Raw genomic sequence first — 23,667 nt, forward strand, 5'->3', positions numbered from 1 at the left:
TCAGCCTCATATCACCAAAGAATTATGGGTGAGCGATGATGACCTTTTGCTGCATTAATAGCCTCTACTCCGTTGGGAAGACTTTACACTAGGTGTTGTAACATTGGTATGAGGATTTGATTGTTGTCAGCCACAAAAGTGTTGGTTCTGGATCACAAATGACACCTCAACTCATCCCGAATGTACTGAGTGGAGCTCCATCACTCCAGAGAACACAGAGCCACTGCTCTACAGCCCATAGCTGGGGTCTTTATACACCTCTTACAGATGCTTCTGCTGCCTCACATTTTGTTTTTGATCCTTTAGAGTTCTCCTGATTCTCCCTTTATGTTTTCACAGTCATTTTTCCATCTGTCAAACTCTCTGTCTCCCTGTCCACTTGATGGTCATTTTCTTTTGGGTTCAGTGGAGTTTGAAGTCTCAAAGAGATAAAACATGAGAAAGAAAATAAGTCTGAGTTGAAGTGAACCTTTTCTCCGTCTTCTCATTATAGAGCCACTACTGGGCTGCTTGGAAAATATTATAACTTACGTAACTGAAAATATTATAACTGACCTTTATATCACTGTAGTTATAACAACACCTACCAGTAATTATGTTGAGTTATTTATTTATATATGTTATTTTATTACTATAACTTTATTTACTTTTGGTTATGTCTGTGGGCCCCCTTCAAGGGCAGCACCCCCCCCCCCTTACTGGCTCCACCTCAGCTTGCGAGCTTTTAAGTTTGAATGAGCTTTCTCTTTCATGTCAATCTCTGCCCACAAACACACATCCACAGCAAACCACAGTGAATATCAAAGTGATGAGTTTTTGATGGGTATCAAAATCCTAGTTCATGTAGACTAATGCTCTTCAAAAACAAGACCTGAGGACAAAACCTAAATATATCTTTCAAGTCAAACTGATTGGAAATGAAAAAACAGATGATGTCATACATACATGCAGGAGTCAACTCTAACAGTATTATCTCCTCTGAAACCTCCTATTTGAATAGCAACAACAATCCCACAGGACAAAGCTTAAGGGGCCTGAAAACTAAACAGCATTTCTTAATATATGTCATCTTTTGTAAATATTCAAGGCCTAATCATCCATCTAATGTTTACATGTACAATTCCTTTTAGCCACCTTGATGTAAAAGCGTTTTTGACTTGACAGTACGGTACAGTTTGGTAAGGTTACAAATCCGTGATCCTGCATTTTGTCATCATTTCCACGGGCAAGTAACCCGTACCATAACGGAGTACCCGTGCTGAATTGGGTTGTCCCCTTTCACTGGAATACCAAACATAGCAAGCCGGAATGTACAGTTATTTGCAAACGTTTGATCATTCCCTGCCAAATTATGTTTTTTCTAAGTAAAAATATGTGGTTAAGGAAAAGTTTGTGAATAAACCTGAAGCCCGAAAAAAAGCCATTGTTATAAAATCCCAGGTGGTTAACTAAGGTGTTGCTGTGCTATTGCTGTGTTATCCCATGTGATTGGTACAGTGTTTCTAGGCCATGGTTATGGAATCCCAGTTGATTCTAAGGTATTGCTAGGTCATTGCTTTGGAATCTCAGCTGATTCTAAGGTGTTGCTAGGCCACTGCTGTGGAATCCCAGGTGGTTGCTAATGTGCTAGTATGTGTGAGAAACTGTGAAGGTCAATTTGTGAGATTTTCTCAGCATTTCACTGGTCATTTCACATGGGCAGACATTTGCGTTTGAACAAATGCTGTACAAAAATCATACATGTGAACAGTTCCAAAAGCAAATTACACTATTCCTGTACACGCTCTACCATCCTGTAAAGTTTTGTGGTTCTAGTGCAAAAAATGTGATCCATGAAAATTGTCCGAAACAAAATGTAGAATCCTAAAACGAAGAACAGTAAATTGGCTTTGTTCAATTCAAGTTTCTGCTCATTTGAATGCAGTTTCTATTTGAATGCTGCATTTGATGTATTGAAAAACAATAAATAATATAAAATGTGCCATTTCCACAGGCCACATTTTGGGTTTTTTTTTTTTTTTTCCCCCAACATGTTAAAATCAAGCATTGGTGCAAACAATTGGTGCAAAAAAAAAAAAAAAGCACTCACCAGAAGTGAGTCTATCTGTGAGTCTAAAAAAGGTAAAAGGTGAATCAGAGTTTGAAGCTTCTTCATATTTGCTGCCGTTGTTTGTGTTTACTGTTAGCATTAGCTTTGTGTGCTAAATCATGTGACAACACAAGGTAAAAAGAACTCCGACTGCTTCTGTGGTTCTGGCAATGCAGTGCTGGACAGGGGTACGGATAGTTCTGGGTCCGGATTTGTATCCATAACATACCATACTGTACTGTACTGCCCAGGCACTGGCCTGATCAGAAATTAATCCTTGACCTTGCTTATTGTTATATCCTCATCATCATCATTATACATTTGAATTAGTTCAAACTGCTGTCGAACAAGGGGTGTCACAGTGGTGCTGCCACCTCACAGCAAGAAGGGCCTGGATTCGATCCCAAGCCAGGCGACCAGGGTACCTCCTGCATGAAATTTGCATGTTCTCCCAGTGTCTGCGTTTCCTTGTATTGGAGATGTTAAATTGCTCCTAGGTGTGAGTATGTAAATGTACATCAATCAGGCATAACATTATGACCACCTCATTGTTTCTATGCTCATTGTCCATTTTATCAGCTCCACTTACTGTATAGGTGCACTTTGTAGTTCTGCAGTTACAGACTGTAGTTCATCTGTTTCTCTGATACTTTGTTAGCCCCATTTTACCCTGTTCTTCAGTGGTCAGGACCCCCATGGACTCTCAGTGAGGGTAGACACAAGGAGGTGGTCATAATGTTATGCCTGAAAGGTGTATATGTCCGAGTGTCTGCCCTGCATTGGACTGGAGACCTGTCCAAGGTGTTTCCTGCCTTCCGCACAGTGACCACTTGGAAAGGCTCCAGCACTCTCTGTGACCCAGAAGGATAAGCAGCTTAGAGATTAATGAATACTGTCAAACTGTATTCAGGCCTTAGATATCTGCAAGGAGTATAGTCTGGTCTGTTTAAACCCATGACATTAATGTATACACAATGGATAATATATGGATAACATGCTAAAAACATACAAAAATTCATTATTTGAAGGATTGTGTGCGTTTTCTACTAACATGGGTAAGAACTGTCACTACCGAAACACATTTTCTGCAGTTAACATTCTTTAAGATACACATTTAAGATAGAAGGTCACTCAAAGCAGGATTTTAAAAAAGGATTTTAGTCTAAAATGTGTTTTCAGCTCAGACTTTGGCCCAATTCAATAGAACAATCCACATATGTCATATTCAAGATGGCAGAAACGTGCTGTTTACCTGTCTAAAACCCTTACGTTTGACCCACTGACATACCAGCATGAGACTAATTAGATGATGGACTATTAATTTGATTTGATACTTGAAGGCACTTCCACTAAATTTACTGTGGGCGCGCTCTCCAGAGGAGCTCTGCTGAAAAGCTGCTTACTAAAAGACAGCCAGGTCACTTCAGGGAAAGCCAGCAGATTAGCTCACCGCCGCTTAATTTAACGTCTTCATGCCAAGAATCTCCTACATTTTTTATGTACTTTTATGTGCTTCATTTTCTTCTGTTAGATTAATTCTTTAAAAGTTGTTTTCACCTCTTTTGTCACACTTTGCCATTAATCACAGTGGCTCGTGTGTGAACACAGCTGGGGAATAGAGGCGCTTTCACATTAGGGTGCATTTTAAATCTTGGCTCAGTTTGCTAAGAATTTTATGCTAATTTCTTCTGTCAGATCCAAGCACTATTAATGATTGGCCGAGGTGAGGCACCAGTTGGCGGAGTCACTAATTAGCGAAGCAACAGTTGACACACGTGGATGGTGCAGATAAACCTTACAATAAAGCTCTCCCTTTGTCTTCTTTGCACAGATGCAACATGTTTTTGATGACTTGCCGGGGTTTAAAGACATCCAAGTGCTGGGAATCAGGTAGGTCATGCAAAGCAGCTTGAGGCTCAGCACAGCTGGGGATATGAGAGGGAAAACGTAGAGGATGAGGTCATTTTCAGAGGTCATCAAAAAGCCATATCCTTCCTATTAAAGCTCGTTGATTAGTGGGTGAGTCATCGGCTGTATGCTGCCCACAGGGCATGAAAGAATCATCTGACTTAATTGCAACGACATACCATTCATCTGATAAAAGCACAGCTGGCTGAAATAAAAGAAAAAAAGAAAAGATCCAGGCTTGGCTTCCCTGAAGTATAACAGCGATAGAATTATCCTAACTGTCAGACATAGTGTCACTCACTCCGCTATCCTTATGTTGCAATGCTTTTGGGGAAGCAGGCCAAATTGCATGATCATCTCTAGTCAATTTGGACTGTTTGTGAACACTGACTAATTATTGCATTTTGCTTGAGTCGCATAGGGATGCCAATCCATGCACAGTCATTATGTAAAACAGTCACACCCGTCCAGAATGTTTACATTTACCAGCAGTCTTTCATCAGTTTATTTGTGCTCTCTGAGATGCAAATGAATAGCAGTGCAGTGTTACATCCATTCAAGTCATAAATATTTTTGCCTTTTTAGCTGTTATGATTTCTCACCAAACGTGACTGACCTCTCTTTTCTTTTCTCTAAAAGCGAGACGGAAGGGAATGATGGGTAATTGCATTACATAGTAGTATGTTGTGTGCACATCTTAAGAATATAGTTAAATCTAGTTAAATGTAATGTTATTACTGCCATTTACGGTAATTAATACGATAATGTGGCCTGGCACCACTTAGTGTTAGTACTGTAGAAGTGTAATTAAGGCATCCAGTATATCTAACTCTTACTGTTAATGGCATGGTAGCACTTTCCATCTGCCACTTACTTTGGATCACTGCCAAAAAAATGATGGCAAGTGAAATCATTTTTATAGATCTTTATATATCTAGAGTAAAAGTTTGAACACCCCCAGTCAAATGACATGTTCTGCTGATGTTCTAAAAGAAGATAAGGTAGCTTATCCTCTACAGCAGGAGGTCCCAATCATCCCAGTTCTGGCAACCCCATGATCCAGCACATGAGGAGCTTGATAATTAGTTGATGAATCAGGTGTGCTAGATGAGAGAAAGCACACATATGTCAATAGTGTGAGGTCACCAGGACAGACATTGGGAACCCTTGCTCTACAGGGAACACTTAAATATGACATTTTTCGGCACATTTCAGTGCACAATTATCTGTTTAATGTCCTGGAAAAAATCAAATTTAAAATATAAAATGTGCCATAATTTTTGCACAGACCACACTTTGTTACGTTAAATTCAAATTTGCAACTTCCTTTAAAGTTTTATCAAAACCAACAAAATAAAAGAAACATATCATTTGACCAAGTGCACCAACCTTTGCAACCTAGTACCTCTAAACAAGCAAAACAAGCTACTATATGACAACTTCACTGGTTTCACATGATAAAATACAGTGGTTACCAACCTGGTCCTCTGGGCCCTCAGACAATCCACATTTCCCTTCAGCTCTGGAGGATTGGTTTAGGAATCACTGACTTAGAACATATAAAAACATCTAGAAATAAGCCAAGTAGTCTTACAACATTCTTACAGCAATCTCAAAATGAGATACATTAGATATATTGACTGTATTATCATTAAAATTGTTCTTTCTTTCAGAACAAAGCCCATTCTTATGGGCCTCCACATCATTTGCATTTGGGGTGTACAGAGCAAGTCTAAAATAGACCTTGTAAAGTAGAAATATAGTTTAATAGAGTAGTAAGCCATTTGAACCCTTACTGAAATCCATTCTGGCTCCACAGATCTGGAGGAATATCAGTGCACTATGCAGTTATCTTCGAGATTATTGCACCTGACATTGGAGAGGACAGCCTGGAGGACACCATAAGTGCAGCAGGTGGACCTAGCCTGAGGGAGACTATGAAAAAAGCACTTGCTGAGGAGGCCTCTCTGCCAATCGACCTTGATACGCTGTCCTTTGATCCAGGTAAATGATTGAGATGAATCAGGTTGTCAGAGGAATGGGTCATTTTTTGAAATCTAGTTAAAATATATATGTCACCAAGTTATCTGAATTATTCCAATAGTTGCCCAAAGCAAAACGATATGTGTTTAGCATACAAAGCAAACATCAAAGTCTCTGCACTTGAACTTGATCAAATTTTTTCACTACCAAAGGCATCACCTGTGCTTTCATCAATTGTTTTTAATCACAATAGGCAAAACTTTGACATCAACTTCAACACCAGCCTCTGAAGTCTTAGAGGACGTTGCAACTGAGGTGACTTATACCATTTAACACATATTTCTCTGCTGATGATTCAACCTGAGCGCTAGCAAAAAGTGTAAAATCTTTGTCTATTTACTATTTATGTATAAATTTGTACAACGTTGAATACACTAGCATAACATTTCAGTTTTTATTTTACAGATCCCTGAGACAGAAACTTACGATGACCTAGGCATATCAACAGAAAAGCCAGAGATTGTGGAAACTCCTCTTTCTCCAATCAAAGATGTTATTGACCTAGATACACTGTTAAATCCAACGGCTACTACAGAAACAAGTGTCTTTCAAACTACACTGCCAACAAGTGAACCTGAAGAGGGGATGTTTATCACCCACATGATTGAAACAATAACAGGAGAAAATGGTGAGCTCATAAGAGACCTTTTCCCCACACCACCACCACATGTACTCAGTGAGCCACCAAGTGAGGATGCTAGCGAAGAGGGGACAGATGCCCCAGACAATGATCAGACTCCAAACCTCATTTCAGAGGATGACTTACCATTACCACCAATCGATGAACATCTTGATAAGCCATTCCCAGACAGAGACTTGAGTCCTAACATGATACCAGAGGATGACATCATTTCAACCTCAGTCACCACAATGCAGATTTTGCTCACCACAGCAACAGTACCACCTACCTCTGAGGACACTGACTTACCAGTTACAACAGATTGGGCCATGACCTTACAGCCTCCTACTGAGCCTTTAGAGTCACTGACTAAGGAGGAAGAAGAATCAAACACACTTCCAATTGAGGAAGAGACACATATGCCCGAGCCAGACAGAGAAGATGAGGTAATAGAAGATCCTAGTTCAGATATAACTAAGTCTGTGAAAGGGCCTGAAGAGTTTCAGGAACCTGGTGAGACAGCAGAACCCACAGAAAATGAAGACCTTTCTGCAGGTGAAATCTCTGAAGGAGAGCATGAAGCTGGTCCATCAGAACCTGAGGGACAAGATGAGGCAGCAGACACAGAAGAGGCTGTGGTAACAAAGCTTGAAGAAGAGACTGAATTAATAGAACCTGAAAAGACTGAGGAAGAGGTTAAAGTAACAGAACCTGAAGAAAATGTTAAGGTAATAGAACCCAAAGAAGACACTGAGATAACAGAACCTGAAGAAAATTTTAAGGTAATAGAACCCAAAGAAGACACTGAGATAACAGAACCTGAAGACAACGCTGAGAAAACACAACCCAAAAAAGAGGTTGAGGTAAAAGAACCCAAAGAAGTAGATGTTACAGAAGCCAAAGAAGAAGTTGAGGTAACACTACCAAAAAAAGAGGCTGAGGTAACGGAACCCAAAAAAGAAGGTGAGGCAGTAGAACACAAGAAAGAGGTTGAGGTAACAGAAGCCAAAAAAGAGGTTCAGGTAACACTACCCAAAACAGACGTTGAGGTAACAGAACCCAAAAAAGAGGCTGAAGCAACAGAACCTGAAGAGGAGATTGAGAAGAAAGGTGAAGTAACTGAGTCTGAAGTTGATGATGTGAGAACAGAACATGGAGAAAAGACTGACATATCAGAATCTACAGTAAAGGTTGAAGAGACAGAACCATCAAAAGACACTGATGTAACAGAACATGAGGGAGACATTGGGGTAACAGAACCTGGGGAAGAGACTGAGATAGTAGAACCTGAAGATGAAGTTAAAGTAGTAGAACATGAAGGGGAGGGTGAGGTTGATGTTGAAAGAACAGAAATAGAAGAGATTGGGGTAGCAGGACCAGAAGAAATAGCAGAAGTAACAGAACGTGAGGAAGACACTGAATCAGTGAAACATGAGATAAAACCTGAGGTTGAAGAAACTGTCAAAGATCATGAGGTAGGACACCCTGAGAAAAAAGGTGAAGCAGCAGAACCAGGTGTAAAGGTTGAGGCAACATCACCGGAAGAAGGGGCTGATTTATCAAAACCTTGGGAAGAAAAGGAAGCAGCAAAATCCAAAGAAGAGGTTGAAACACCAGAACAAAAGGAAGAATCTGAGGATAAGGTAGCAAGTGAGGTTCCTGTACCTGACGAAGATCCAACTGAGCTTTCTGCCAACACACCAAAGCTTGAGGACCAGGTTAAGGTAACAGAACCTGAAGAAGAGGTAGCAAGTGAAGCTCTTGTACCTGAGGAAGAACCAACTGAGCTTCCTGCCAACATACCAAAGCTTGAGGACCAGGTTAAGGTACCAGAATCTGAGGAAGAGGTAGCAAGTGAAGCTCCTGTACCTGAGGAAGAAACAGCTGAGCTTCCTATCAACATACCAAAGCTTGAGGATCAGGTTAAGGTACCAGAATCTGAGGATGAGGTAGCAAGTGAAACTCCTGTACCTGAGAGAGAACCAACTGAGCCTCCTACTGATATGATTAAGATTATTCCACCAGATATTTCCAGAGACACTGAGCCTGGTGGGGGCATTGATTATTATGATAATCATTACCCCGATGAGCCTGCAAATCTGCCCTTTATTCCCACAGAGGATAAAGAGGATGTAAGCCAGCCTGAGCATGTGGATCATCCCAAAGATGAACATTCTGAAGTCCCAGTTGTCAAGGAAGATGCAGAAGCACCTTCTGAAGTAACAGAGGTCATAACAGCAGAGCCATATGAGGATACCACAGCTGGTGTTCAGCCTGGTGAAACAACTATAACAGAAGCACAACCTGATGAAAACACTGAGACAGCTCTACAAGAAGATGAAGTGCCATCACCTGCTGAGGATTCTGAAATGATCAAGAGAGGTGAACATTGTTTGATGATAATCTTCCACTGTTTGTTCTGAGAGAAAGACACATAACACGATTAAAGGCAGTTAATATTCATACTTCAACTGTGCATTTGCATGAGTGTAATAATTAGCCCAACCTCTTGGGAAGAATTAATGTACTATTTTTAGACCTTGCGCTGCCTCCACTGGTAAATGTTCTGTCTAGTTTGTAATGTAATGCATTCAAAACTCTAGGCTTTCGATAATTCATTAATTACATCACATACTCCAAAGAGAGACTTCATGTAGCTTATTTCCCTGCATTACTTTGGCCTGTAAAAGTTTTTAATGTTTTACATTTGTGTGACTCTGGTAAACCAGGTAAATGCTAAAGGTGCAAATATTTTAATATTTTATTAAAATAAGTTCTTTGTATGTAAATTAAAGGGGCATTTCAGGTTAAATAAGTAATTAAATGAGTAATTATGACCTAAAATTAAGCAATATTCTCTAGCACAGCCTCATCGGTTTGACAAAATGTGTGATCTTGTCTTGATTTTGTTTTTTCATATATGAGTGTTCTCTCTCACTGCAATACCCAGCATGCATTACACAGATATGTCATACCTTGGGAAACCTCTACTGTGCTGTAACAATCCTGATGGCTAGCCCAGCTATTAGTAGGGGCTAATAAATACCGACGTCATGCTTTTATTCTTAGCTATAATGTTAGCTATCTGGCTTCCTTCTGACTGGGGAAAAAACAGCCCACTCAAGTATATTCCAAAAAAGCTTTTCAAAATTCCTTCCACCTTCACCACCATGAATCAGAAGGGTGGGATTCCTAGTCTTTAAACTGAAAAAAAAATCTTACTCTGGATACTGTTGTGGTACCACTGTAGGAGGCAAGTAGGCATGTTTTCAACAGATGGCAATTTTTTTTTTATGCTGAGAGACCCTTTAGCCCCACTGTTTTTCAGAAAACTGCTTGATAAGAAACCTTTTGCATCAAGAACTTGAAAGAAAATCTGATATGATAGAGACTTTCTGCAACACTATGTCATAAATATTTGATAAATCAGTGTTACATATTTTCATGGCAATAAACAAATTCAACAACTGTTCAATTTATTTATACAGATGAGAACACCAGTGAAACACCAGTCATTCTTAAAATGCCAGAAGAAGTCACTGAATCAGTCCCAGAACAGCCCCCTGCAACAGAGGCTCCTCCAACAATTACATCAGCACCTGCTCTGGAGGAAGAGGAATTGCCTACAACCATATCTGTAGATGTGGAGGACGTTGAACCTGTGGAGACTGGAGAAATGGATGGAACAGAGGTGGCTTCACCGAAGGATGACTTAGACACTGTAGTGCAAGATCTAGCTGGAGAGCTGGATCAGATGGATGTGGTGAGCACAGAGACCATCGATCTGCTGAGTTATGGAACTGGGTATACTTTCCCCAATGAAGAACATCCATTCGAGAGCACAGTTGCTCCGCCACTGAAGTATTTGACGACGCCTTCGATGACCACAGCTAGCAAAGGCAAAGAGCTAGTGGTGTTCTTCAGTTTGCGGGTCACAAACATGATGTTCTCTGATGACCTCTTTAACAAGAGCTCTCCTGAATACAGGTCTTTGGAAAACAGATTCATTGAACTGGTGAGTGAAAAGGTCCTAGTCTTTGCTGTCTGTTTCACACTTCTTGAAGAATGTTAGACCTTAAAACCTTAAAACTAGAGTTTAATATAATTTGTGTCATGTTCTGTAGTACTCTGTAGCAGACAATTCATAATTTTATATAATTTGCATGTATTTGTTCATCAATATCATCTCACTACATGGCCAGCATGCAAAATGCATCATAAAACCACTGGGAATCCCTGTGGTGTCAACCAACCTTGATTGCTAGCCTAACCACTGATCTACAGACTAATAAATACAACCAAGCTAGTTTTAGAGTAACTAAAAATCGTCAAACAAAATTGGAAAGAAAACAGTGACTAACTTGATTTGGCACAAAATGGACACCAGACACAACTTTTTAAATGTTTTGTTAAAGAAATGAAGTCAAAACCGAGGTAAGATATATAGAATCCCAGCTCCATTCCTAACTTTAGCATTTAGCTTGCTCTTGCTGCTCATCTTTGAGTAATCTATTCTCTCAGTTGTTACGATCATTTGAAGACCAGTTGTACAGCTGAAATGAGATGTTCGGAATAAGATATTTGGCCTGCAATATCTCATGTTATCTGCATTCTGCAGAAGATTTCACACAACAAGCAGCAATCATGGAAAAGGTGAAAGAACTTCCTAAGTTTCTCAGAGACTAGATTATCAAGCAAAACATGAATGGAAAAGAGATGTTAAATATCCCTGTCAGTACAACTGGTTTGATAAAATGCAAGTGGAAGGTTCATAGACCAAGAATAATGATTAGAGAGAAGCTAGCAGTCGCTTGAAAAGAGTTGCAGGATGATCTAAAAGCAGCAGCAACAAAAGTTACACAGAGAACAAAAAGCAATGAACTGCATCGCAATCATCTCCATTTCTACATCCCACACACAGCTTTATAGAAATTTGCTGAAAAGTGCATACAAGCATTTTGTCCAGTCAGAGCTGCTTTAGAACAATGTATTCTGGTTGCTCATCATGTTTGGAGAAAGAAGGGTTGTCTGTGTATTCAAATTGAAGTACGAAGGTGGTAGCATCTGCAAACAGTACTGGGGCATTACATGTCTCGGTAACACATTATTTTGAGTGATCGTTTGTAAATGATTGATAAACTCTTAACAGAGTATCAGTAACACATCAAGGCCTATCTCCTGACTTAAGTCCCACTTCAAATTTATGGAGCATTTTAAAATGGACTGCATCATAGGAACCCTCACAAGCTTGTGAAATTGAAGCTGGTTTGCCAAGAAGAATGAGCCAAAATAGTGCTCCAAAAAGGCAGTTAGGTCTTACTGTAGATGTTTTGGAGCTGTAATTGCCAAAGATGGTTTTGTATTTTAATCCTTTTTTGTGCTTATGAATAGGCTACATACTTTTTGTTTACAAGTGTGTAGATTTTAAGTAGATGTATGCACTGGAAGTACATAAAGCATAGCAGAATGTTTACCTTGTCATTTCAGGTACAAAATCTTCCAAGCAGAGCTATAATTGCACTTGATGTACTGCACACAGGTCTAACCTGAAATCATGACTCATCAACAAACAGCACAACTGGGGAAAAAAGACCTCTACGTGAGAGCAGAGTGTAGCATCACTTATGAAAAACAGCAGCAGCAGTGCGAGATCTTTCACTTCAAAGCAGCGCTATCCTGAATGACCCTGTCACAGGGCAAATCCACAGATTCAAAGTGCTGTCTGCCGCTGAGGTCTCCAGATAGGCTCATTAATGTCTTGTATAAAGGCATCTCTCAGAGCTTGCTTGTTTCCTGCCAGCCCTGGGGTGAGGAAAAAAAAAAAAAAAAAACACCACTCAAATGCCTCTGCCTCGAATAAATCAAACACGTTCACTCCAGAGCAGAGCTGTGTTTTAATGACAAAGACAACAAATTAGCATGCATCACTACAGTTTTTTTTTCTTCTCAACAGGAGTTCTATTTTTTTCAAGCAGCCAAAAATTTCTCACTTTTTTTGGTGGGAAATGAGTTTTGAAGTACTACACTTGAAGATGCATTGTGTGCTTTGGAAGAGCTCATTATAAAAAGGCCTTGTTTTCTCTGCCTTCTACAAGTATAGTGTATCCTGTAATTGAAGACAAAGCTTTAATGCTAAAAACCCACAAAATCCTCAAACCGAGCAGAAACTCAAAACATTGACTTAACGGCTTGCTTTCCTGTTGATTATCTACAGTCCACAGGCCATTATGGCGCTGCGTGTTAAATCCAGTGTCGCCGGTGATTCATTCTCTCGCTAAGACTATTTTTGAGTTAAAATGGGCTACGGTGGGTGAAACACGTGCTCCCAAGACCTCATTAAATCTTGATCCTTAGGAGATATTTCCTTTCCAGAGGCTTATTATAACACATCTCCACTTAGTTCTACTGCTCTGATATTAGCTTCTACTTTGTTATGCAAAAACAGACAGGCACTTAAGCAAGAGAGCAAAGGTCAAAGCCAAGGACAGAAATCAACTTAACAAGGTTGTAGCATGAAGATAAAACTTTTTACGGATTTCTGCATTGTCCATGTCTTCTTCCCAGCTGCTGCCATACCTGCAGTCTAACCTAACAGGCTTCAAGCAGCTGGAGATTCTCAACTTCAGGAACGGGAGCGTGGTGGTCAACAGCAAAATGAAATTTGCCAAGTCTGTGCCATACAACATCACCCAAGCCGTCCACTGTGTTCTGGAGGACTTCTGTAATGCAGTTGCCCAGCGCCTTGACATGGAGATCGACAGCCGTACGCTAGATGTTGAGCCAGGTAAGCATGTTAATAGTGAGCCAATCTACTTTGAAAAACTCCTAAAACTATATATTTTAAATACATATTGCTTAACGCACATGGGAAAATATCTACTGGTTACTGGTTAGCAGTTTTCTTCACTTAACTCTTCTCTTAATGCATTTTATCAAAATTTACGTCATTTGAACAAGTTCTGAAATACAGGCATCGAATATAGATTTTATTTGGATATTACGGACCCTCGAAAACAGACACCTTCTTAAACTTTTTTCAGTTGTTTCCAATTTATGACCCATTTTTTCTAAACTCACTGTACTAAAGATCAAAATTTATGAATAAATATTTTCTATAAGCACTTTGCAATGTCCCAATGAAGAACTCTTACAAATTTGACTCTGCAATGCTGAAATAAATAAGACTGATTTATCCGTCTATTCAGGCTTTAGCAGGCTTTTTGTTTGTCAAGAAGTATTGTTTTTCAAGTTCCTTTGTAGAGCCAATCTAATTAGCATGTTTGCAACAAGCCAAGCACTGCTTGCAAAACAGTTCATCAATAAGAGCTTCATTAAATGGGTTTCCATGGCTGAGCAGCTGCACACAAATCTAAGATCATGTGCAATGCCAAGCGTCGGATGGTGTTCTCTGGAGGGAAGAATTATGCTTTAATACCTGGCAGCGTGATGGACGAAGCTGGAAGAACCCAGGAGAACTCTACCTACCAGAATACATAGTGCCAAGAGTACAGTTCGGTGGAGGATCTACAGTCTGGGGTTGTTTTTAAGGGTTAAGGGGCTCACCCCCTTTGTTACTTCCACAAAGTGAGGTTGATAAAGACATGTTTTAATGAGTTTTATGTGGTCTACACAGAGCCCTGACCTCAACCCCACTGAATACCTTTGGGATGTATTGAAGCACCAATTGTGAGCCGGGCACTTTTATCCAACATCAGTACCAATGCTCTTTTGACTGAATGGGCAGAATTTTGCACAGACAGACTCCGACATCTTGTGGAAAGCCTTCCTAGTAGAGTGGAGGCTGTTATATAGTATTATATGTTATATAGTTATAGCTGCAAAGGTGGTGAACTCCATTTTAATACTCATGGTTTTAAAATGGGATATTCAACAAGCTCATATAGGTGTGATGGTCATGTGTCCACATACTCTTGGCCATATAATGTATTTCATTTTAACATTTAATAACATTTGGCTGTAGCCCCTTAACACCCACCCCGGGGGGACCATGTCCCCAGTTCGAGAACTGCTGCATAACCTTATTCTAGAGGTTACAAGGCAGTTGACTCCTTTAAGACTTGGTGTACGGTGCCTTTATCTGTAGTTTAATTACATAAAGATTATTTGCTTGCAAAGCACACACTGGTTCAACACTAGAGTTCATCTATATACACTACAGGTGTGGAGATGGCAGATAGTAAAGAGAAATTCATTTAACCCTCCACAGGTAGTGCATTCTGGGTGCTCATTAAATCCAGTGTCCTGCCCCTATCCTTAATAATTTCTCACTGCAGCAGCGCTGTTAAAGAAAGTGATGGACGCTCTGCTGTAGGAGGCCATTCATTAATACTAATGTTATCCAATTTACCCATTCCTCTAGGTGATCAAGCTGACCCTTGCAAGTTTCTGGCCTGCAATGAGTTCTCGCGCTGCGTGGTGAACCGCTGGACGAAGGAGGCCGAGTGTCTGTGCGAACCAGGATATGTCACGGTGGATGGACTGCCCTGCCAGAGCCTCTGCATCGCCCAGCCTGATTTCTGTCTCAATGGCGGAGAGTGTGAAATTGTACCTGGGCATGGCGCGGCTTGCAGGTACCTCACCATACATGCGGTATAAACAAGATTACAGTGCGATTTCAATATAACTCGCTCCAGGAACTGAATTTCAAGCAGATCTCTGAATTTTTACTCAGTTGACCAGAGCTGATGCCAACCAGCATGACAGTCTGTGCCTCGCGGGGTCTTGCTGCTTAGCATCGTCACATCATAGTTCAACCAAGTTTCTGACTGTAACGTTGGCAAACTTGTTTACTTTGTAGTGGACATTTTTTCATTATTGTTCAAATGAAATCTTGTCTGTGTACATGTGAGAACACTAGAAGAGCGGTAACCACTCACTTTCATTCCCGTATTTTTCTATCTTTGTGGGGGCTCAAATGTCTCAGGGGGATTTGTCACTACAGCCAGTGAATCCTAGCTAAACTTAAACATGATTACAATCTGAAGCCAAAATTGAACTTTAAATTTAGAAATCTAAAACAATTTGTTGGTTTTAACCCTTGGAAGTTGCAGTTATTGTCAACATGATTTGAATTTGATCTATGTAACAACTCATCCAGTGGGGACCCTCAAGGCTTTTTAAGCCTACAGAAAAGGCCTTTCTGGAAAATAAAATATATATACAGGGTGATTCAAAAAGATTCATCTGACTTTGAAATGATTCATTTCACTTGTAAATCATTACAGAACAATGTAGTAAACTGTAAATGGTTTAAGTGAACATTATTATGTAAATTTACAAGTGCTTAATATGACCTGCTCCAGCTGTACGGACATCATCAACGCGACAGTCGAATTCATCAGCTGTCACCATACTCATGGCTTTCAATGCAGTTTCGGAGATCATTCAGTGTTGTGGAAACAACGGCTGTTGGAGGTTCACTGCTGATGAATATCACGCTGTACAGTTATGACAGATTCACTCTTATTGAAGTGGAGAACGCAAAACGGCTCAGGGGTCTCTCTCCATCTTCCGGTGACAGTCAAAAACTCATGACCCCCACTTTCAATTGGCATGTGATTGGTTCCTAGCTTCACGGTTATAAAAATATGGCGCTTTGAAATCAGATGAATTTTTTGCATCACCCTGTATTATTCGATGTCACAACCATCTGGGGGAGCCCAAGAGACTATTCTTTCCTATCTTTCCTTCGTACCACTATAGAAGCCACCTGACTCCGTTAGCTGCATAAGACCACATCACAGTCAGGGCGAAAGCAAGCTGTGGACCGGTTGGTACTGATAGCAAGTATGACTGACTACAAGAATGTAACTGCTGCTCCAGTTAAGGTGGAATGGAAAACTGTAGAATTTGTTGAACTTCATCAAACAACATTCAGCAGTGTTTTTGGCAAGCCTGTGGGGTGGTATAGCTAAAATAAGTACTTCTTAAGTACTTCTAAGGGTTAAAGCACTTTGCCTTCTGGGGATCTGCTCTTTGGCCTTTTCTCTTGGGACACTGGGACCCCGCAACGATAGAAAAACAAGCACACGCTTGCTCACACCGAGCCAGTTCTTATGGCTTTGAAATCCTAAGAAGAGCTTAATGAAATATCTGCTCTACGTGTTATCACATGAGTTGATGCTCTAACTGTCTCTCTTGACCCTTTTAGATGTCCCATAGGTAAATTCTGGCACTTTAACGGGGAGAGATGTGCCGAGTTGGTCTCCATGCCTCTAGACCCTTTTCTTTTCCTAGCCTGCCTCGTGGGGGCCCTCACCTTTGTTTTTGCCATCATTGCACTCTTGATATCTATGTTCAGGAAATGTGTACGGACCAGAAAGACACTGGCTTTAGTGTAAGCAGGTCTTTTTTCGTCAAATTTCACTGTGTTGACACTTTTTTTTTCCTGCCTATCTGGTTGTATGTTCTTCATGCACTTACACACAGTGACCATTTTGGATTTGTTAGAGATTGTCCTACCTCGCCTCTAGAACTCCAGAAAACTAACACTGATAAAGCTTTCAGAGTTATTTGTGGTATTATTAGGGCAGAAACTGTAAGGAAGTTAATTTCACGCCTGCACAGTAGCAGTGGTGAGAAATTATCAGGTGGTACTTCAGCTGAATATCAAGGTGATGATTCTTATTCGAATGTCTCTTTTTTTCTGCCACAATGTCTTTATGAGGGGGGAATAAATAGTTGAAATGACATCTTTTATAAACATCAGACCAGAATGTGCAGTAGGGTGAACACAGGTAAAGCAGGACAATACTACTACTACTGCTACTACTACTACTAATAATAATGATAACAGTAATAATAAATAATTGTCAATTGCATCTTAAATGGGAATTCTGCCAATTTCCCAATCTTTGAGATCTGAACAAAGTCATTTAGAGTGCTGTAGAGTTGTAGCGTTCTTTATAATGGTGGTGGTAGAAACCAGGGTTCAAGATGTCTATATGGCAAATGTAGCTGATTTATTTGCTATAACAAAACAAATATAACAAACCTCCTGGGCCTTCTGAGCTGTGATATGCCATGCCATATTGATAATGTGAAAATGGTGATAATATATATATATATATGACCAAAACCTGGTTCCATTGACTTACATTAAAGTATGTTTTCCATTTTTGGTCCAACAGCAGTGACATACATGTGTGTGTATGTAATATATATATATGTGTGTGTGTGTGTGTGTGTGTGTGTGTATACACACACATACACACACAGCATGTTCATTACCATCTGTGTATTAACAGAGGGCTTTAAATGTGTTAAACCCTTCATACATCTGGTTCCTTTCACCACCACTGTTTACAATTACAAAGGCTTTTCTCTGGAATGCAGCTTTCCACATTAAACCACTCTGAATCTTGACAATATACAGGGAGATTCACTCGAAAGAGGCCCCAAATATTGTGTTGTAACTCCCGTTAGGATGAAGCAATCTGAACCAAAAAAATCACCACCATAATTTGATTGCATTACATGCGATGCTGGAAGTGATCTCCGTTTTCCGCCAGACACATGAAGGGGTACGGGCATATGCAAAGCTCCATATACTGTTTGCTTCAGATTACTTCTTCCTACAGACAGTTATTACAGAATATTCAAGGCCTCTTTTGAGTTAATCTCCCTGTACCCATGCAATATACTGACATTTTGAAAAGTATAATTGTTGAGACAAAAATGGAATTCCCTTTTAAAATGCTTAGCTGTGTAACTAAAATACCCCCAAAATGGGAATTCTTAAGGTATTTCTCTTATACTTAAAAAAAAATCATGAAACTAGCATCAGATTTCTACAATTATTATTTCAATACTTAATAAGTGATAAAAGATCTTTTGCCCTTATGATAAACTGGGACAGTATGTTTCCTGTAAATGGATGGATCCTGTAAAAGTATTGCTCCTGAAAATGAATGAATATTTCTACACCGCTGTACTTTTCTCATTTCTTGGTCTTATCACATTTATCAAGAATGCAGAACTACCTTCTCTGTTTTCTCGTTTCTCAGTGTTGCTCTGTTCCTTTTTGAATGGTTTTAAAGGTAAAGCCCATGTAACAGTATCCTTTCTTGGATGGGAGGACGAGGCTAACATGGCCAGGTCAAGCCTCTCTGGATTACCCACTTTTCACATGTCCTGTATAATCCTCCAGCAAGTAATCAGAGCGAAAGCTTTAAAGCAGGAGAACAGCACAATGTCGTACATCTCTGGTCCACCGTTCTAGATAGTATTCCTGGAGGAAATGGCTTATCTTCATCCCTGTTGACGGTCACTAGCCAACGAGCGCTAGTTCAGTTATTAATAGTCCAACCTGTGACAGTGTGAAAAACATTTTTGTTAAAAACAAACCCCTTAATTGACCAAGCGCAGCCATGCATCCATTCCTATTCCTCACTTCTCAAGTTTGGGAATAACTCGGACAGTTTGCAATGTAGTTACTGTATAACAGGCCTTAAGATGTGACAACTGGAAATTTATGGGGTTAATGTAATGAAAGCTGACATCAGGTTCACATGTCATGAAAACGTATAATAAAGATTATCTAGAAAAAGAAAAAAAACAACTTCACATTTTTCACCCAAAAGAGGATACTGCAAAGAAGCTCAAACATGGGTTTTCCAACAATGTTGCTGTATACATAGAATTCCTTACTAATTTATCTTCTTTACAGAAGTCCTCTTGTCGTGCTTCACCCCCTCTGTGATTGTCCCCTTGGGATAACGTACTGTTGACACTGTATTTTTTTCCTTTTCTGTTCCTGTGCTCTGTCTTTATTCCACACTTTACGCATTTCTATTTCTGTTTCGGGAAAGCTAGCGTTCCCTCTAATGGAGCATTCATCTCTTTTATAGAAACCGCGACTCCACCACACTGCCAGGTCTGACAAGTTAATCATATAGACAGCAGATCTCGACAGTGTTATAGCTCTCAATGAGGTATGGATGCCGTAAGGCAGCACTTTGTTCTGGTATTTTCCTTAATATTACCAATATCTGCTAAGATTGTAATACAGCGCTCAGGAACTCAAAACCCATCAGTCTCATAGGCGGAGGTTTGACTCATTGCTCAAATGAAATCCTTAAGATTATGTAGGCTATGTTTCTGAAGGGGGCAAAGATCAGTTGTTTGATAAATGGTAGTGTAGCTAGTAGGTAGCAGCAGAGAGTCCTTGGTGCTGTTTAGTGTCTTATTCCTGTTGCACTAAAAGTTTGGCCAAAAATCAAATGAAACAAAGTAAATTTATCCCCAAACGTAGCCAATGAGCCAAGTTGCTTGGTATCCAAAGTCTGTTTCTTTAATTTTGCACTGGAGCTAGAGCGGGGCAATATGATGAAAGTATATCAAGATACTTCACCAGTTTTCACAATACACAATCTAAGGACTTACGTTTTCTGACATCTGATGAGTTGGAACAGACAAAAAAGAAGCATTAATGCCACATCCAAAAATACTATCGAAAAACTAGTACATTTAACATCCTGCACTGCTCTAAATCCAACTAAACAGGGCTAATTATGCCTACTTTGTAGTTAAACATGCTGCTGGTTCTGTTCTAGAAGTACTGACAATATTCATGATGTCTACAGAAGAGGATACTGTGACATTGTGACCTAATTTATCATGATAATTATCATATTATCCAGCCTAACTGGAGCTATTGTAGCTAACGAGAAATGGAAGCGTATGCTGCATTTGGCTAATGGTAGGGATCTGCATGGACATGAAATTTAAACCTGAACCCGACCTGTAACCGTGACTAAGATCTGACCAGGCCTGACTGGACTAGCAGTGCTAAACTCAAAAGCCGAACCCGACCTGAACCCACTCAGACTCTCAAACTTATTATTATTATCACGTTTTTCAGTGCTTGTTGCTAACTGCTTGAGCTGACTGACGGAAAATGAAAAAAGCCAAGCTTTTCACTGTGGCCCACGCTGATTAAACAGGCTAGTACTGACCTTTGTTTTCTGACCAACTGGGAAAAAAAAAACAAAGAAAATGCAGCATCAATCAACTGTGAAGTCAAAAAGGAGTTCCGAGTTAGTTAGCATTAGAAGGCATCTCAACAAGGCTGCTCACACGGTTAACAGTTAAAGTACAGCCTCTCAACTTTTAAATGACTTTATAGTAGCTTTAGACCAGACACAGCAGCTGGTTAAGTCTATGACTCTGACTCTAAAGTTATAGACTATGTAACATCGTGAAGATCATGAATGTAAATACATCATGAAGGCTAAACGCATCATTTGTGCCACTGACATCGGCTGGCTAGCACGTCGCTAACAATACTCGCCTTCATGGAGGCTTACCAGATTTTCACCCCAACGTTGTAGCTTAAATGGTCGAAAATGAAGCAGCGTGGAAATCTACCCCACCAACAGATTTTCTTGGTTTTTCACATTGTATAGCATACTGTTGTCCATAAACGCTGCTGGAAAAACCAGCAGAGACCAACACGGCTAGTTTCACTGCTGTGAGAACAAAATATCATATCTCTAAAATGGTTGAAGCCTGAATGTTTTATTTTTCCATCTTTGTCCACTTTTATAGATAACAGTATGACACAGTGCCAGAAGCCACATAAGGAAGTCCATCTGAGATGACTTACCTCAGCAGAGATGCTAATCATGGCTAAGACCCTCCATTGCTTGTTAGCTACATGTTAGCCTCATAGCCCGAGTGCAAAATCTAAAGAAGCAGCCAAGGCCAAAGGAAAACTGTGTTAATGTGACGACAGACAGTCTATTGAATGTTCAGAATAAGAGTTTCTGAGTCCCAATGTTACCTCAGTCCAGGAGTCCTGGGAGATCCGCTAACGTTAGCATATGTCTGGTGATTACATGCCCAAAGCTACTGGCTCTGAACTCTGTACTGTTGGAACTTACTCTGCTCTAATCCCAATGTTTTTCCAGTCTGTGAGGCTACTCAGACGTTTCAGCGAGGGGTTAAAGTTAATTACAGCAGACTGACTTTGTGATTAGCTGGACCATACTTGAGCCACTTTGCCACTTCAGTGGAGGTATCAGTGCAGTACGGCCTCGTGCACTGAAATAAGAGAACAAAGCTCCTGTAAACCATGTCAAAAAGCCTTGAAACCTAGAAACATTGACCAAAACATTCTCCATAAGCTAGAACAGTGATATCTTTGTGAGGCATTGGTCTTTGTGGCTGTGCTTCAGGCTGAAATAGTTCAGCCATTCAACTGTAAAGCATCATTACACAACCATGGAAATATGTAACATTTTTAAATGAATGTAACCTTTATTTTTGTCTTCTTCACAGAACCAAGACCGCCGAATGAGTACAAGACTTGATATGTTTGTCGAAGACCAAAGAGTGTTAGGAATGTGAACGCTGATAATGAAATGTTTCATTCTGAGCCCTGGAGAAAGCTGCCGATTCAGACTGCTGCATATGCATCTCCTTTGACATTCACCAAGCATGACGCCGGCGCCGTTTATGTTTAGGGAGTGTGGGAGGGCATTATTCACATTTTCAAGCAACTACACAAAGTCATGAGGTACTTATCAGCGAAAAAGGTGCAGAAGTCAAAGGGGATGACATCAATTTGGTCAAGGTGGGGACATTAAGGGACTGCTCACAGATGGTAAAAGAGGGCTTTCAGCTATTGTTTTCCTCACAATGAGGCCATCACTGTTCTGTCCGTCCTGGGAAGAGCCCCATAATTATGTCTTCAAAAGTTGTTAACTTGCTTTCAATGTTCTCGAACAAAAATGTGTTTTTTTGTGGCGTGCTTTGGTTTTCTAACTGTCTTAAAAATAGTACCTTAGTGTGGCATCAGTGGAGCCAAAATTCGTATTGCGAAAGAATCAAACGTCTTTTCTGAGTCATTTACATTTGTTCGATAGCGATCTCCGTTAATTATTCTTAGCTGCAGTTAAGGATTGTGCGAATGCTCTAGGCTCTTTGGTTTACATTGTTAGAGTTAATGGCTTTTTGCTGTTAATTGTTCTTTCGGCGTTGGAATACAGTCATTGTTATGTTTCAAAGCCTCATTGTGTATAGTTGTGGATTGCGATGCTGATGGGAACGTAGCGAGGATGATCATTTTTGTTTTCTTTTATAAACTTTGCACTGGCGTGAAAATTAAAACTATTTTTCCAATTTAAATTTAACGGCTGTCGTTTCTTGTTCTTCAAGAGATATGCCAACAAAACAATTTTCTGACCACTTTGTTTTGGTACATACTCTGATAAGCAGGCTTTTGTGTTCAGACAAATTTCCACCACTGCTCTGCTCACCAATCCACACACACACATCAATCAGCTGAAGAGAAAAGAATTTCGGGAATTCACTTGTTCATTTCCCAGAGGCTGCTGTTAAAAACTTAAGTCAGCGTTATGGGGTCATTTGTGTTTGCTGGAGCCTATCACAGTGGCCATTGGCCAGAAGGCAGGTAACACCCTGGACAGTCCATTGCAGGGCAGTCCATACATACTCCAGTTCCAATAGAGGATGCTTTTTCAACATTTTCAACATTTTGTCTGTTCATTGCAGACTAAGAGTGCTGGTCCAGCATCTGTTTATTCACTTATATTCAATAGAAGCATTTTATTTAATTCTAGTCTACTAGTCATTTATTAGCCCTTATACAGGAGGGAAACACTATCAAACAGGTCCAAAAGGCCCGTTGGCTGAGTGGAATATTCAGTAACACACTCCTTCACATTTCAGGTTTATTTCATACTAAGGCTTATTATTCAGTGACTACAGGGAATTCAGTGCAAACTAATGGTGCTTTCCTTATAAGCATGTAATAGAACTTTGGGCCCATCGGTGGGCCCATGGCTCGTTAAGGGCATAAGGCTGGTGTTCATAAAGCTACGCCCCATGTACATAAGCCTTTTATAAAAATCTATAGAGATTTATTCCAACTCCAATGCAAATTTAGCCATTAGCTATTCAAAACAATCTTTTAGATTTGATATGTAATGTTGATGATAATGAAAGAAAATCAATCTGAAGAAAT

General features: G+C 40.0%; 1 protein-coding gene across 5 annotated transcripts in view; it reads left to right on the forward strand.

Annotated features, from left to right (window-relative positions):
• Positions 1-22,696, forward strand: part of LOC108427501 (interphotoreceptor matrix proteoglycan 1) — a 43,506-nt gene extending 20,810 nt beyond the window's left edge. For 3 of the 5 annotated variants that reach the window (XM_017697704.2, XM_017697706.2, XM_017697705.2), the window contains exons 12-22: positions 3,921-3,979; positions 4,637-4,657; positions 5,817-6,001; positions 6,234-6,295; positions 6,446-9,041; positions 10,148-10,674; positions 13,224-13,443; positions 15,040-15,250; positions 16,831-17,016; positions 19,529-19,612; positions 21,960-22,696. In XM_017697704.2, the coding sequence (XP_017553193.2) occupies positions 3,921-3,979; positions 4,637-4,657; positions 5,817-6,001; positions 6,234-6,295; positions 6,446-9,041; positions 10,148-10,674; positions 13,224-13,443; positions 15,040-15,250; positions 16,831-17,016; positions 19,529-19,568 (4,107 nt within the window). In that variant the 3' untranslated portion in view covers positions 19,569-19,612; positions 21,960-22,696. The remainder of the gene's footprint in view (positions 1-3,920; positions 3,980-4,636; positions 4,658-5,816; positions 6,002-6,233; positions 6,296-6,445; positions 9,042-10,147; positions 10,675-13,223; positions 13,444-15,039; positions 15,251-16,830; positions 17,017-19,528; positions 19,613-21,959) is intronic. The other 2 variants (XM_017697707.2, XM_017697708.2) reach the window with 2 other exon arrangements.
• The last annotated feature ends 971 nt before the right edge of the window (positions 22,697-23,667 follow it).

Source organism: Pygocentrus nattereri, chromosome 4, assembly GCF_015220715.1.
Source record: "Pygocentrus nattereri isolate fPygNat1 chromosome 4, fPygNat1.pri, whole genome shotgun sequence".
Taxonomy (NCBI): domain Eukaryota; kingdom Metazoa; phylum Chordata; class Actinopteri; order Characiformes; family Serrasalmidae; genus Pygocentrus; species Pygocentrus nattereri.